Source organism: Gossypium hirsutum, chromosome D07 (genome assembly GCF_007990345.1).
Source record: "Gossypium hirsutum isolate 1008001.06 chromosome D07, Gossypium_hirsutum_v2.1, whole genome shotgun sequence".
NCBI lineage: Eukaryota > Viridiplantae > Streptophyta > Magnoliopsida > Malvales > Malvaceae > Gossypium > Gossypium hirsutum.
In genome coordinates this window covers 58,274,204-58,290,014 of record NC_053443.1, presented here as the reverse complement: position 1 = coordinate 58,290,014, position 15,811 = coordinate 58,274,204, and the positions used below count along the sequence as shown (strand labels likewise).

The window sequence follows — 15,811 nt, the reverse complement described above, 5'->3', positions numbered from 1 at the left end:
TAAACTGTAAAACATAACTTATTACTAAATTAACTTAATTTTACTATTAAACAAGTTAAAATTATATGAAAAGGGATACAAATAATATGATCGGCTATAACAAATCAAGATGGTGAAGGGAAAAGACATTCAACACGAAATGGATACTTTATTCATATCATATTCTCTTTATCTATTTTTTTCTTACTTTCTTACGATGACTTCATCACTTACAACCTTTATATAGTTTTAACAAGTGACTATTTGTTTCAATCTATGCATCTAAATACATCCATGCATGACTATTAGATTCCCTAGCTTTATCCATTCTAAACACATTGATTACATGCACACATTCATGACATCACATTATTCAACATAAACAACCCCAACTGCAAACCATGAAAGATACGAAGAAGTCTACTTCCACTTCTAGCCTTTTGTTGGTAAAGTAAAATCAAATTTTCATGTATAATTATGAACTACAATTCAAGTTTCAAGTGTATAATAGAACCAAATCAAAGTTTATATATCAAATTGTATATTAAACCAAAATTCATGTATAAATTTGATATTTATCCTTTAAAGAAAAGTAGTAGCACTCAACAATCTTAGCAAATGATTCGTGCCCAAGTCAAAATATAATGATCTCCAGATCAAATAAGCAAACTTTCTTATGAATAAAATAGATAGTCATTATATCATGAAAAGTATATCATCATTTCATAGGAAATAACCGTAAAATCAACACTAAACTGCAGTTGCATGGTTTCATTACATTACATCAGAGTACAAACTGCATAAGATTGATCATATATTAATCCAATCTATATAGCAACATGCAGTGGTTGTCACTTCATCATATAACATTCTTAGCTATAACCAAACACCAAAACTAGAAATATATTTGATTATTTTAACTCATTATCGTCATTAATCTCTCTTTTCCACTGTGTTTTTTCCGCATACATACATGCATATATATGCCTGCATGAAGTTATATATGCATGTATGGTTTACTGCTGCGTCAAAATTATCTAGCAGTGGGATCCAATCTTGCAGCTAAGTGCACCAGCAGTGGCGGTCATTGGACCCACAAGAGAAGATGGTCTAGCACTCAGACTAGAAGCCCTAGCATAGGTCGATGATGCTCCGCCTCCGGTTTGCCTGAAGAAAGCTCCGTTCAACATCAAGTCTCCTTCCGACCTCCAGTTCCAGTTTCGCCACTCGCTCTCCGGTGCATCCTCATGCTTGGTCACCTCTTTCTTAGAACCGTCATCTGGCGCTAGAAATCTATTCCCTTGGCTGTTGATTGTAGGGTTTGCACTTCCTCCAATGGCATACATTTCCCAATGTGTATAATCATTGTTCACCACATGAAAATATCCATGTCGACACCTACAATTTACATGCGTGCGATGCTGAATATAGATAATGGAAAGAATCGAAATTAGGGGTGAATTAATAAAGAAGTAATTACCTTGGCATTCTCTGAACAAGACCTTCCCCAAAATGGTTAAAGGCAACAGTGACTTGCATGTCTTTGTCTTGCGTATACTCATCACTGTGTCCCAAAAGCATGACTTTATCATGATGCGTCATGTAGTTGTTTGAGATGGTCACTGCTGTGGATCCATGGATCACATCAATCAATCCATCTTTACAATTAGAGAGGGTACAATGGTCAACCCATATATTCTTGCTATTAAAGATGGATACCCCATCACCATCCGACGGAGTCCAATGGCCTGCATGCTCAGGTGAGTCTCTTATGGTAGTACTCCCACCCGGTTTACAATCATGTATGTTGATGCCATGGATGATGATGTTGGATACGTAATGTATGGTAATGCATGGCCCTCCCGATATATGAACGCTGGCACCTCGTCCGTCGATTGTCTTGTAAGAGTTCATCACCAACTCTTCCTTCAAAGTGATCACCATATCCCTCTTGAATATGATCCACAATGGCTCGTCTTGAATCACTGCATGCCTCAAAGTACCCGGTTTAGGGTTTACAGGGTCATCGTCACCGGCATCGGTAACGACATAGATTCGACCGTTCTTTCCGCCAATCGCGTCCTTTCCGAACCCGATTCCGCAATCAGCTAGCTTTTGACGATTACTCTCCCAATTGGGGTCACACCTCCAGCAGTCATCAATAGGGTTCCCCGTTCCACATGACAAGTAACCCAAGTGCCTCCTCGAAGCATTTATGCTCCTGCAAACCAAACACATGGTAAAATATTAATATTTATATGGAAAATCGAAACCTTTAAGGAAAAATGTTAAACAGTGTCCAAATAAGTGGTTACTTATGAACTTCAGCTACGACAGATTCAGGGTCTCGAACTGCCGAAGAAGAAACAAGAGAAGGACAAAGGAGAGGAAGGATGAAAATGTGAAAGATTGAGAATGTTGAGAAATCCATTGTGTAGGTGAGAAACGAAGAAGGAGATGGGTGGGATAGGAAGGCCATGCAGAATGGGGTTTATATAAAGGGTAAAAAGCCGAGAGGTATGGCGTGATAGGTCCAAGTGAGTCGTAATTTCAGGGGGTTTTATCTATGGGAGTCATATGGGTAGTTTAAACCGTTAATCAAGCCTATAGAAGTTCGTAATTAGCTGTGAATTAAAGTCAATTTTATTGAATTTATCCAGCCATGTATTTCATCTACAGTAGCCGTCATGTGTTGTATATTTCGGAACATGTTTATATTTGGTGGTTTATACCCATATTTTTATACATAATGTTAGATATTATACTTTAAAGGAAAATAAAAAAATCACAGTAGCCGAACTACGTCATCAATCATCATTCTAGTGTTTGAGGAAAGAAAAACACTAATATTAGTTAAAGAGATCATCAAGCTTTTTTTAATATTAGACCCATAATGTGCTCTCCACAGGTTCAATGGAACATGTTTTGCCAACCATCCTTTTGAAAAAATGCTGATCTTAGTTGACCTTTTTTTTCTTACTTTAAAAGATGAAAATTTGGAAATTTGGTTGCTTTTATTTGACTTGCTAAAGATTCGATAAAAAGCTACCATGCATGCACAGTGAGCCACAAAGACACAAGCACCAGAGCAGGCATAAAAACACTTTATACACAGAGCAAAACCAGAGGGCCACCAAACACATCATACAAAACAATCATGCACACAAAAACCAGCAATGATTGGAAGATAGTGTAGAGGGTTACTTGCTCTGAAAACAAAAACTGTGATTAAAATAGTATTTGGAATTATGATCATAGTTTCAATTATGAAATTAAAAGAAAGTTAAAATTAAAGATGAACACTGAGATGGTTTACGCAGTTCCACTTTAATCTATGTGTGGGGTCTTATCCAAAGCAATTTTCGTCTATGTTACTCACAGTACAACCAATGATTTCAGTTTTAACACTAGTCTAACACTCACCAATTTAGTGACCTCACCGCTGTATAAAGGCTAGATTACTCTCCCACAAAGCTTCCCCTTGAAAGCTTAGCTTTGCAACTCAAGAGACTCTCTTGATTGCTTATAGAATCAATTGACACATACACAGTTTTTTACTTGAACAAATTTGTGTTCTTTTAAACTCACGGTTACTCTCCCATCCACTTGACCTAGGCAAAACTTATGTTTATATACTACTTAAGTTTTGTTTATATAAGAGTTATAATCTAATCACTTTTCTTTAAAGTAAGGCTAAAAATCAGCAGAAGATAATACTTCTATAAGAGTCTCTGTGCAATCCAAAGTCTTCAACTATAGAACGTGACTTTACTTGTTCCGCAAATAACCTGACTTAATTTGCAAGAACCAATCTTTAAGTCTTCGATTTCTACACAATTGGTCATCACATTCTGGGCTTAATTTACTCCAAATAATTCCACAATAGATAGCCCAATGCTTCTGTTCTAAAATTGACAACTTTTCAAATAGACAAGTAAGGCAATAAAACAGTGCCTAAAGTTATGGTCATTGTTTTAGCCACTAAATCTTTCTTGCCATCAAATAAATGTGTCATCAATCTCCCCTTTTGGAAATTTTTGAACAAAACATATACAGGAAAAATAAATTCATCACAATTACATATTCTCCCCTTAAGTAACTCTCCCTTAACCAAACACTTTCATCTTCATTAAGGTATTTATTAAAGTACAAGCTTGTTAATAGATTGTTAATATGAACAAAAACATATGAGGGTAGAGTACAAGATTATTGGATCGGGTGAGCATTAGAGCAGAAGAATCATCATGCCAAATAAGAATTGGAACCCTAAGTTTATGTTATTGTTGCATAAAAAATCATACCACCACCATCGTAGCACCATTAGTCCCCCCTTTTTTTTGTTCAATGATTGCAAGGGGATCATTGAAGTTGTCTGGCTAAGACGCCCAACTTCATGGCCAATAGCTTATTGTTGCGAGCTTTGAGGTCTTTATTTGCCTCTTATTGGAAACAATATCATCAAAAAGTAACTTGAAGAGCCTCTGATCAACAGTAGCTGAGGTGCTTGAGGAACTAGGAACTGTGCCAACAGTTTCAAACACTATTGTGTCCTCAGTAGGGGCTTCTTCCTCTTGAATGTTTTCAGGGTCCAATGGAGCATGTTTGCCCTCTAACCACTTGTGAAAGAACTTCAACTCAAGAGGAAACTTTCCATATTTCTCAATAAATTTGATTTTTTTTAATTTTTCAAAAATAAGATTTGAAATATAAGAGATGGATAAGGAAACTGAGCTTATTATAAACCTTCACAACATGTTATCATATCCCATTAAAGATCAAGTATCCAATATCGAATTGGATTCAAACTCCCACCTTCCTTAACAGGGCAATTGTCTTCTTTGTCACATTATGCCTTTAGTTGTTGGGAAGTCAATTCTCGTTGTTATGGAATATAGGGCAACATAGGTTGGTTCCAATGCAAATGAGTGAAGTTCTGAACCAACAGGCCATATGAGATGAATTTTATTTGTGATTTGAGCAACAATGGTGTCATCTGATTCTCCACATCCTTGGTGTAGGAGTGGTGAAGTAAGTGTCTAATTTTTACTGGCTCAAACTTATACAATATACCTCACAAATAGACCTTGTGGTGTAACTTATTGGTTGGGTCATCAATGCTCTGAAGTAGGTTGGCATAGAACTCCAAGACTACTTTATTAACATAGGGCTTAACAAATTGAGTATAGATGAGAATATTATTCTTCTCTAGGATGGTGTTAATATCATGATCACCAAAGCTTTTCTTATTGATATTGTACTCCTCGATGATGTTGTCATTGGCCAATGAGGCATATCTCTTAGTACTTGTTGTGGTTATGTAGACTCTATCATAAGTTTACAACAACTCTTCTTCATATTGGTTTTTTTTCCATAAAGCTTTTGAGGGTTTACATCTCTCAAGCTGTTTATAGGTTGCATTGGAGTAAGTGACACATTGGGCCTCTTTGTTCTAGCTATTCTACCAAGCACTAGCTTCTTAATGGGCACGTTGTGTTCGGAATCAGCCTTAAATGGCTTTGATTGACTCAATCTCTTCCTTTTAGAAATGGGAGTGGCCTTTTATTTTCCTTTCTCTTCAATAGTAGCCTTTTTCTTTGAACTAGCCATTGATATTGTGGTTATTTATCTACACATGAGCTTTTGAACCTATTTCTGCATTTATGGTCACACTTTTGATGACAACTTCTTTCTCTGTCTCAGCTTCAATGCCAGGCTCAACCGCTTTCTCACAATGCTCCTCATCAACCTCCAAAGTAGGCACAATGATGTTTGTAACAAAATTCCCAACCATAGAAGATGGACTAGTATCAATTTCAAGTTGAGGAGAAGAAAATGCATCATTCAATGGAATAGTAGAGGGATTGGGGTTACGATATTCTATAACCCCTACTAGGGACTCCAAAAACAATGTAAAAGATTCAAGAGTAGAAGGGTTGTTGAAAGCATAATTGATTTCAACAAGAACTTGGGAAATAGCCTCTATTGACTGAAAGGCTTTTTCTTAGTCCTTTGCAGCATCAAAGGACTCCTCTTGGGCCACCTTAAATGATTCATCAACCCCTAGTCCAATATTAGGAAATGATAAAATCTGTGCAACATCGCCAAGAAAAACAGTGTCTGAGATAGTGCCTACAGTTTGTGGCACTATTTGAGAACCTTCAGGGATTTTAGAAATAAGAACATCAGGGCTGGTAATGGCTTTCCTTGAGCTTTGGACATCTTATTCTTATGCTCATTCAAGAAGAGAAGAGATTTTCTCAATATTGGTCATTGGTGAATATTGTTAAGTTTTCTCGAACACAATGGGGAGAAGAAAGCAAGAAGATCAAGAAAACAAGAAATTGCTTAAGGCTTGAAATATTCAAAGAATAGATCTGAGGCTTTTCTTCTGATTTGATCTTTATTTATAGCCCTTAAACTTATTTTGGCACGACACATTTTAATTTTTTCCCTCCAAGAATTTGGAAAGAAATATTTTCTCAAATATTTACCTTCAAAAGTAAAGAAACTACCACCAAAATTAAATACCAAAATTTTCCATTAAAACACTTTAATTGGAAACCCGGATATGCTTTTGGTTGCCTTCCCAAAATAGCTACCACATTGTAGACATGAAAAACCCCAACTGAACTCTTTAGCACTTCAAACCTTAAAGCATCCAGTAGATTCATAAACAAGTCATCCAATTGATTCTTTATTTTCACATACTCTAGCTCAACCTTTCCTTCTTCAACAAACTCTCTGATGAAGTGGTGGAAAATGAAAATATGCTTGGTCCTTGAGTGTTGAATTGGATTTCTTGATATGTTAATTGCAATCTTGTTATCATGGAAAACAATGGCCACAACATTTGCCACACCATTGTTAGCAAGCATTTGCTTCATCTAGAGAAGTTGTGCACTACAACTTCTAGCTGTTATGTACTCTGCCTCACCTATCGAAGGTGAGATGGAGTTTTGCTTCTTGTTATACTAAAAAACTAAGTTTCAACCAAGGTATAAGCAACCACCAAATCTGCTCTTTTGATCATCCACATTGTTGGAATATTTTTGTTTGAAAACGGTTTTCTAGCTCAGTGGAAAAATAAAATTTTGAAAAGCTGAGTTGGTTTGTGATATTTATAGCAATAAACTATTCTCGAAATAGTACTTGTGTTTTGGGTTAGACAAATCCTAAATGTTCTCGACTATCAATCGAACGTCCTTCTCTATTGTTCTCGTACCACGATCTACTTCGAGTGTGAGCTCGAACAACTTTAAATCAAACACAGAACCATAAATAATTTTCTTACTTTCAATAGGAAAACAAATCACTCTTATTGAAATCGATAGAATTGCTATTATCAGAAAATAATTTTTTTTCGTAGAAATAAATTCTCACTATATTTGGGCAAAATAACATCTCAAAAGTTGTATGTAACTTCTTGTATTTTTAGCCTTAACAGTGCAATCTATTTATAGGGAGAAGAAGTGAAACCCTAGTTGAATTATTAGAATGCGTTTAGTTCCTATTTAATAGAGAAAAAAAAAGCTAATCCCGTAGTTGAATTAGGAGAGAGGGTGACTAATAGGGTGTGCCTTCCCTCATATGTATTATGATGAGGATTTGAGCCTCTCCTGTATTGGGCACATCTATATGTGTTTCCTGAACTTTTAATCCAACAGTTTATAATTTGATTCAACCTAGTACATATTTTTCTATTTCTCAAAATAAGCATTATTTATTAAATTAATTTAAATTAATTAATTTTTCCACTTAAATACTTTTTTCAAAACGATTTTAATTATGTTAAAATCATGACAACTTTACCGAAAAAGAATCTATGAGAAAATATATTTAATTTCAAAATTCAACGGATTCACAATAACCAATTAATTTAATTCCATTTTTAAATTGAAATTAATTAAATAAAAATTTAAAGAACTGAAATTAGTTCTCAGGTTTTTTCCATACTTAATGAGAAACCACATTCATTTCTAAATGTAACTCATTTCTTTAACTTTATCATTTCTATCCATTTTTGTTCATTTAATTCAAATGCAACTCATTTCTAGTTTCAACGAACTAGCGGAGGGATCGATTAGACATATGTGATTAGGGCTCAAATGATTTATAATTAAGTTCGAGTTTTTCGCTTATTAATTATAAACTCATTTAGTCATGAAGTCATTCCACTATAGTATCGTGACTGAACTCTCCCCAATGATTTTGTCACAAATGTGGTACCCTCATAGGATATCCTTCATCTCTCTGGGATAAATTCATTCTGTAACACCCCTAACCCGTATCCGTCTTCGGATTAGGGTTACAAAACATTACCGAACATAACATGATTTAGCACAATCATTAAACACCCTTTATGCACCAAAGAATAACGGTACATTTATAACATTATCAGACTTAACTATCCTCAAATCAATTATTTAAAAATTTGAAACATACATCATAGTTCCAATTCAAATCAATCATATCACTAACCATAACTTACAAATCAACACTTTTCAAAATTTCCAATTAATTCAATCCGAACTTACATCAAAACAATTGAACATGTTCCATAATTGTCAAATTCGAACTAGTATGTATACAACTTAAAAATTTAATCACATATGCAACATTATAATATGGTCGTATATACCTTTGATATTATTATAACCTGCGCATAACACTATAGTCACATTAAACATTTATGATTACAAAGTACAATTCATAGAATACCAAATTTATATGCTTTATAATCAATTAAAAATACATATATTGAACCATTCAAACAAAATAAAGTTGCATACTTTGCCATTACAACAGAATTCAAATAACCTAAGCATATTCGAACATATATTCATCTCATATCAAACATACATTAAGACATTATTTAGTCCAATTTTCGTTTATTTAACAAATACCAAACTTACCATTTTCCTAGTCATAAAACCATTCGAAAATAACTTTATAAACTTAAATCAAACATACATCTTTTCTTGTTACGAATTTCATGTATAAATGACCATATCATTTAAGCCATTTTCAAACATCCATATTTCATTATCATTACAAAGCTAATTAATGCATATTCGGTCATTGTATAACTCTCAAACCATAGCATATTTATGTTTTCATGATATTCACCAAAACCCATATATGTCATTATAAGTGCCAAGCTTTAGCCAAATATACCATTACATCTATTAAGACATAATACATGCTCATCAATATAATATAAACACCAAAACTGAATCTTATAGTCACTTACACGTTCAAATCAAACATGTTTCAAATTCACCCCATATATATACAATATTTCCAAATACATGATTATCACATAACATAATCTTAATTCAAATAACACCCAATATTAACTTTATTACCAAAACACATAACTAATATCACCTTTATTCAACTCATATTCCAAGACTTTAATGCCTAGCATAAACAAAATTTATCACATACGTGAAACTCGAATATTTCATTCGAAAGCAAGCTCAAATCATGATCAAATATATATTTAAAATACAAGTATAAAAAAAATAAACACATCAAGCACCCATTCAAACTCATAAAACCTAACTTAAGCAAAATGATCATAGACAAGCCATTTTTAAACCAAACCGAACATAAGCATGGAAATTAAGCCATTTTCGCATGGCCATTTATATACATGATCCAAAACTAACCAAAAACATAAGCAAGCCTATACATGCCATAAGATCAAATTCAAACTTTAACAAAGTACCAAAAGATGTCGATAGTGTGATAGACTTTGCTGACGATCCCCGAGCTCGTAACGTGACTCCAAAATCTTAAAACAGAGGAAAACAAGAACACACACAGTAAGCTATTTAAGCTTAGTAAGTCTTAAGCAAAAACATGTATAACAACAATTACATATTAACATTTTGTTATTACTAGATCATTTATTACTAGATCACATTTTAACCTCACATACTTATACCATATGGTCGAATACAATCACTCATATGCATATATTTATATTTTCACTTTTATTATTACAAACACATCAATAGGCCGAATCACTTATATGTTCAAATATGTTAACACATAATTCATGTTCACATAACTTTTTATCATTTCAATACACATTCGGCCATACACAAATATATTCACAAAAATTCCATTCATCATGTAACATTTATATATTATCAAATTTAATGACATTTATATGCTTATAGACTTGCCTCGAATGTTGTCGAATGGTATAATCGACTATTCGACTACTTTCGACTTCCCTCGATCTAATTCTATTTTCTTTCGTTCTTGATCTAAATAAATTCAAATTTAATTAATTTAAACGCACATTCATTCAATTTAATCCAAAAACACATAAATAGGCAAATTACCATTTTACCCCTAACATTTTACACTTTTTACAATTTAGTCCTTACTGCATAAAACACAAAATACACAAAATTTGCATATACCATAGCTAGGCTGAATCTTTCTATAGTCCATCTAAGTCCACACATTTCATTTATTTCACATTTTAGTCCCTCAAAATATTATTTTTATAATTTAGCCCTAATTACTCAAATTCACCAAAAATTCAAAGACAAAACATGTTAATCTTTTACATATCTTTAACATTTCATCATCAAAAAACAAAAATCACAAACTATCATCAATGGCAAAACACAAAATCATCATCAATTTCAAAATTTCAAGCATGGGTCTTGTAGTATTCGAAGCAACGATTACAAAAACGTAAAAATTATCAAAAACCGAAACAAAAACTAACCTCAATCAAAGTCTTCAATGGGCGAATATTTCAAAGCTTCAAACCTAATTTTCTTTTCTAGTTTCGGTAATGAAAAGATGAAGAACATGGCTTATTTCTTTAATGTTTTATGATATAATAGCTTAATATTCATTTTACATTTTTAACCTTTATTACTAAATATATAAAACATATAATAAAAGTTCATTCTTGACCATTGTCGTCCACTCACTTTAATAGTGGGCTAATTACCTATTAAGGACTTCACATTATAAAGACATTAGCAAATTAGCACTTACACATTAATTAGCCACTTTTTCATTTTAAGTGATTAAGTCCTTTTTATTAAATTAAGCACACAAACGATAAATTTAATTCACAAAACTTTCACACATGTAAATTCACACATAATTAACACATAAAATAATATTAAAATATTTTTCTAACTCGAATTCTTGGTTCCAAAACCACCATTCCTATTAGGGTCAAAATCGGGCTGTTACACATTCTCCCAATATGATCTTATTTAATCTCATGGTAACCATTACATTTTCCTTCATGAAAAGTCAACTACTATCAAATAGTAATTAAGTTATTCACCACAAAGACAAACAGCTCATAGTCACATTTACCTTTCATCTATCATGTAATGTCAATGAGAGGATATCATTTACCTTTGTCTTGGGCTATGAATTCCACTATTGTGAATGATGATACATACTATAGAAGTCGTATACCCAATGCACCAGCTTTCGATTCCTTAACTATTCAAACTTTGACTTTTACTTACATTAAAGTATACAAGTCACACATACATAGTCCATCATCCACTCGGGATTAAGGTATGTCACACTATGAACGTCACAAGTGAATAAATCCATAAATGGATTCAGGATCTATTCAACTTGGGTCCAATCCGATGTACTATCATTTCATTCAGTCACATTTCTGTTTCTATCTTTTGGGAGTCATCCACTTTGATGCTCAACACAAAACATCTCCCCAATTGGACTTGATAGACGACATATTAGTCTTTTAATTGGTTTGCTCATTTCTGATTAAACTAAGGGTATGTTTAGGTTCGTTTACTAATATAAGTAGTCTTTCCATATTATGATCCAACAACATAATGCCGCTAAAACCAATGAGTTAATATTTGCATCTATTTTCCTTTACATGTGAAAACCACGTAAGGACAATATCCAAATAGTATTAATGTAATTCATGACTAATTTTATTAACCAAACAATTTGAACAAATTACAAGTGTACAAACGAATATACTATACTTAGGTAACTAGATCCAACAGTTACCTAGTTTCCTTAGTGTAGTAGATGAGACATATTTCGTATTCTCATGCTCTTTACGTGTTTATTAAAACTTCTAGCTAGTAAATTTTTGGTAAATAGGTCCAAAAAGTTGTCCTCTTATGCAACTTAGACTCAAAACTCCCACTTTCCCTAGAGAAGTTGATATGAAACATTTCTTATGTTTTCTTCTTTTTTTTTTCGCTGTCTTAGTATAGTCCTCTAAAAAAGGATGAAATCTCGATACAAAGGGTTGAGTTCCCTTCTTAGAATCAATCATTACATAAAATTTTATTATCTTGTCTATGTATGAAGCTTGAGATAATGTTATCACTTTGTTCTTTTGATCCTTTAGGATTTAAATATCTATAACAAACTTAGCATCTCCTAAATCCTTCATGCTAAACTATTAAGTTAATCACAATTTAACCGATGACAATATTTGTACGTTTATAAACACAAAGTTCATCAGCATTTTACTCAAATTTAAAATTTTTGATTGCTTGATCAAATCTTTGATTTCATGAGCAGGATGTTTGCTTAAGTCTATATATGGATCTAAGCAGTTTGCAAACTTTATTATCATTTCCTTTAGCTCTATATCTAGTGAGTTGCACCATATAAATGTTCTTTTTAAGATAGTCATTCAAGAACGTTGTCTTGACATCCAATTGCCAGATCTTGTAATCGAGAGTCCTCGCAATGGATAACAATATGCGGGTTGACTTGAGCATGACAACTGGATAGAAGGTTTCTTCATAATTGATACCTTTTTTTTGAGTATAACCTTTCGCTACAAATATGGTCTTATGATATATATAATTATATATATTCATTGTATAATTACATATTTATTTTTTGGTTTATATAAATAAAGGATTTATTGATTAAAAACATGAATTAAAATACAATTAAAAAACTTGAAAACAACATGTTTATCAATTAAAAAAATAAAATGCTTGAAACAACATGAAAATAATAATAATAATAATAATACCTGTGACATAATAATAAGAACCTTCTGTATAAAGTGCTTTTTGAAAGTACGTTTTATTGTAACACATAACAAAATATTCCCTAAATAACAGTATATATCACAAATAATAATATTCTCTAACAACTACCAAAACCATCAACTAGTTACTCAAATTCCTAATGAAAACACAATTTTCTAATCAAATACTTAAAGTCCTAATGAAACCCCAAGTTTGTAACAGTCTGTTTTTAGTGAAATCGGAATAGTAATTTTGGGACCACAAATTCGAGTCAAAAAGAAATTTTATTTTAATAATATTGCATAATCTGCACTATGATAAAAAAGATGTATTAAAATTTTGATAAGAGAATTTTACCGATTTTAAATTTAATTAGGAGGAATGGACCAAATTGCATAAAATGCAAAAGTTAAATTCTAGTAGCTATAGGTAGCAAATAGCTATAAAATTCAAAATTTGAGGTCTTTATATGGCAATTAGACCATTAAGAGAAGTTAGTAGATATTTTTTGATGATTCATCCATGGAAAATTAGGGAAAAAAAGGACTAAATTGAAAATTGAAATAAATAAAAGATGATAAATAAAATAAATATTTAATATCATCATTTTATATCATCTTTCCCAATTAAAAAGCCATGAAAACCCTAGTTTGAGAGCTTGAAGAAAGAGAAAACTTATTGGGCCAAATTAGGTGAGTATTCATGTCCCTTTTTTAGTAATTTTATATTTTCGAGATCATAATAACCTAATCTATCTATTTTGGGGATTAATTTGCAAAGTTATCAAAGTATTAAAGTTTTTTCATGGATGAACATGCTGAAATTTTGAAATTTATGGCAGAAAATGAAATGTTGTTGATAGATAAACAACTTTTGTAAAGTGAATTTTGATGAAATTGTGATTTAGAGACTAAATTGTAAAGATGTAAAATTCATGAAAAATTTCTGATTTTTGTGAAATACATGAGCTGTAAATGTTATATGAAAAATTCAGCTAGGCTTGGATTAAGTGTTAAATTATATGAATTTCATTTTTCGAGCCTAGGGACGAAATTAGAATTAATCAAAAGTATAGGGGCAAAATGGTACTTTTGCCTAAAAAGTGAATTGGGTTGATTTGAATATGAAATATAATAAATTGATGATTAAATTCATTTATATAGATCTGGAAAGGCCAAATACGAAATTGGATTGAGGAAAACAAAAAAGTATTAGATTAGTAGATTCTTGTATACGAACAAGTATCGAGGTAAGTTCGTGTAACTAAATTGTGTATGTTTATATGTTTGGATTAAATGTTGTATATGAGAATTATGTAATTGTCATGTATATGAAATTGATTGAATATCCGGTAATGCCCGATAAGTGTTAAATCTCGTTTGAACAAATAAAAATCAATGGATACAAGTTTCTTGTATTGGTTGTGGTCTCGCATATGTTGCAGTCACATCATAGCTCAAAAGATCATCCCGTATAAGCCCTCTCGAGCTTCCCGTTATATGGTTCTTACGAGCTTTCCATTAATAGCTCTTCGGAGCATTTCGATCGGTTGTGATCTTGTATGTGTTGTAGGCACACCATAGCTTTTATGAGTGTCCCGTTATATGGCTCTTCGTGAGCTTCCTGATTAATGGCTCTCCAGAGCTTCCCAATATGGCTCGCTTGAACTTCCAAATATATGACTATCTTGAGCTTCCCGATTATTGGCTCTTCGGAGCTACCTGTTATTTGCTTGCACGAGCTTCCCGACTATGGCTCTTATGAGCTTTCTATTATTTAGCCCAGATAAGCTTCCTGTTACATGGCTCACATGAGTTTCCCGTTATATGGCTCGAGAGTGTGCTTGCCAATTATGTGCTCTATTGAGCACTCTCGAATATGAATTGACAGATTACAGTTTCGTACACTTCAAGTGTACTACCGGTGTATCTATTGAAATTTCAAATAAATTCAACTGGGATAATCTTAATTTGAGATGAATTATTTTAAATGTAAAATGTATATAAATATATATGATGAGGAAAACATATATATATGAAATTGTTATAGGATGAGCTCATCTTTGTTATATGAATAGTACTTGGAATTCATGACCAACGTGCTTGATGAAGATTTGTATGTGTTTAGGCTATTGATTTTATTGGTTTGGATGTACTATAAGTGCTTATTTTAAATGACTGTGATTGGTAAGTGAATTTTCCTATTATACTAACTTACTAAGCGTTATATGCTTATTCTATTTATTTTCCTCTGTTTTACAGTGCTCGAAAGCTCATAAAGGTTGAAAATCAGTCAGAGTATCATCACACTATCATTCAGCTCGTTTTGGTACAAATAGAAAACTTATTTTGGTAAAATGGCATGTATACCATGTATAGGCTAAGTTAGGAAAAATTGATGACATGTTTTGGTTGTAACTAGCCATTAGAATGGCTAGTGATAGTATGGTTAATGTATATGTATAAGGTTATACTATGTTTGATATGTAAATGTGCATGATTGGTATTATAGGTTTAAATATTCTTAGTAAGAATATTTTCAATTGAGTAAGTTGGTTATTTAAATAAAGGTCATGATATATCATGCATAAGAATTTGGTTTTGGCTTGGTATAAATGTCTTGGATTGGTTGGTGAATGTGCTTAAATGCGATTGTAGGTGGAAGACCAATTAGGTGAGAAAAGTGGCTTTCAGAATGGCCTATTTTCATCCACACGGGTAGACACACGGGCATGTGTCTCGTGACACACGGTTATGCACACGGTTATGCACACGGGCGTGTGGTTTGGCTGTGTGTCCCCT

The 15,811-nt window shown here is 32.6% G+C and overlaps 1 protein-coding gene across 1 annotated transcript; it reads right to left on the bottom strand.

Moving 5' to 3' along the window:
- Window positions 1-672: 672 nt before the first annotated feature.
- On the bottom strand, window positions 673-2,430 carry LOC107926415 (pectate lyase). The gene is made up of 3 exons (XM_016857266.2): window positions 2,295-2,430; window positions 1,460-2,200; window positions 673-1,377 (listed from the first exon to the last, which is right to left on the bottom strand). Exons 1-3 carry the CDS (start codon window positions 2,408-2,410, stop codon window positions 1,017-1,019), a joined length of 1,218 nt encoding a protein of 405 aa, XP_016712755.1. The 5' UTR covers window positions 2,411-2,430; the 3' UTR covers window positions 673-1,016.
- Between the last annotated feature and the right edge of the window lie 13,381 nt (window positions 2,431-15,811).

Excerpts from the sequence above, each read along its gene's own strand:
- LOC107926415 (XM_016857266.2), bottom strand. The coding sequence starts at position 2,410 with ATGGATTTCTCAACATTCTCAATCTTTCACATTTTCATCCTTCCTCTC. Across the intron at positions 2,201-2,294 it reads GTCGTAGCTGAAGTTCATAA|GAGCATAAATGCTTCGAGGA; the intron begins GTAACCACTTAT and ends TTTGGTTTGCAG. Across the intron at positions 1,378-1,459 it reads CTTGTTCAGAGAATGCCAAG|GTGTCGACATGGATATTTTC; the intron begins GTAATTACTTCT and ends TGTAAATTGTAG.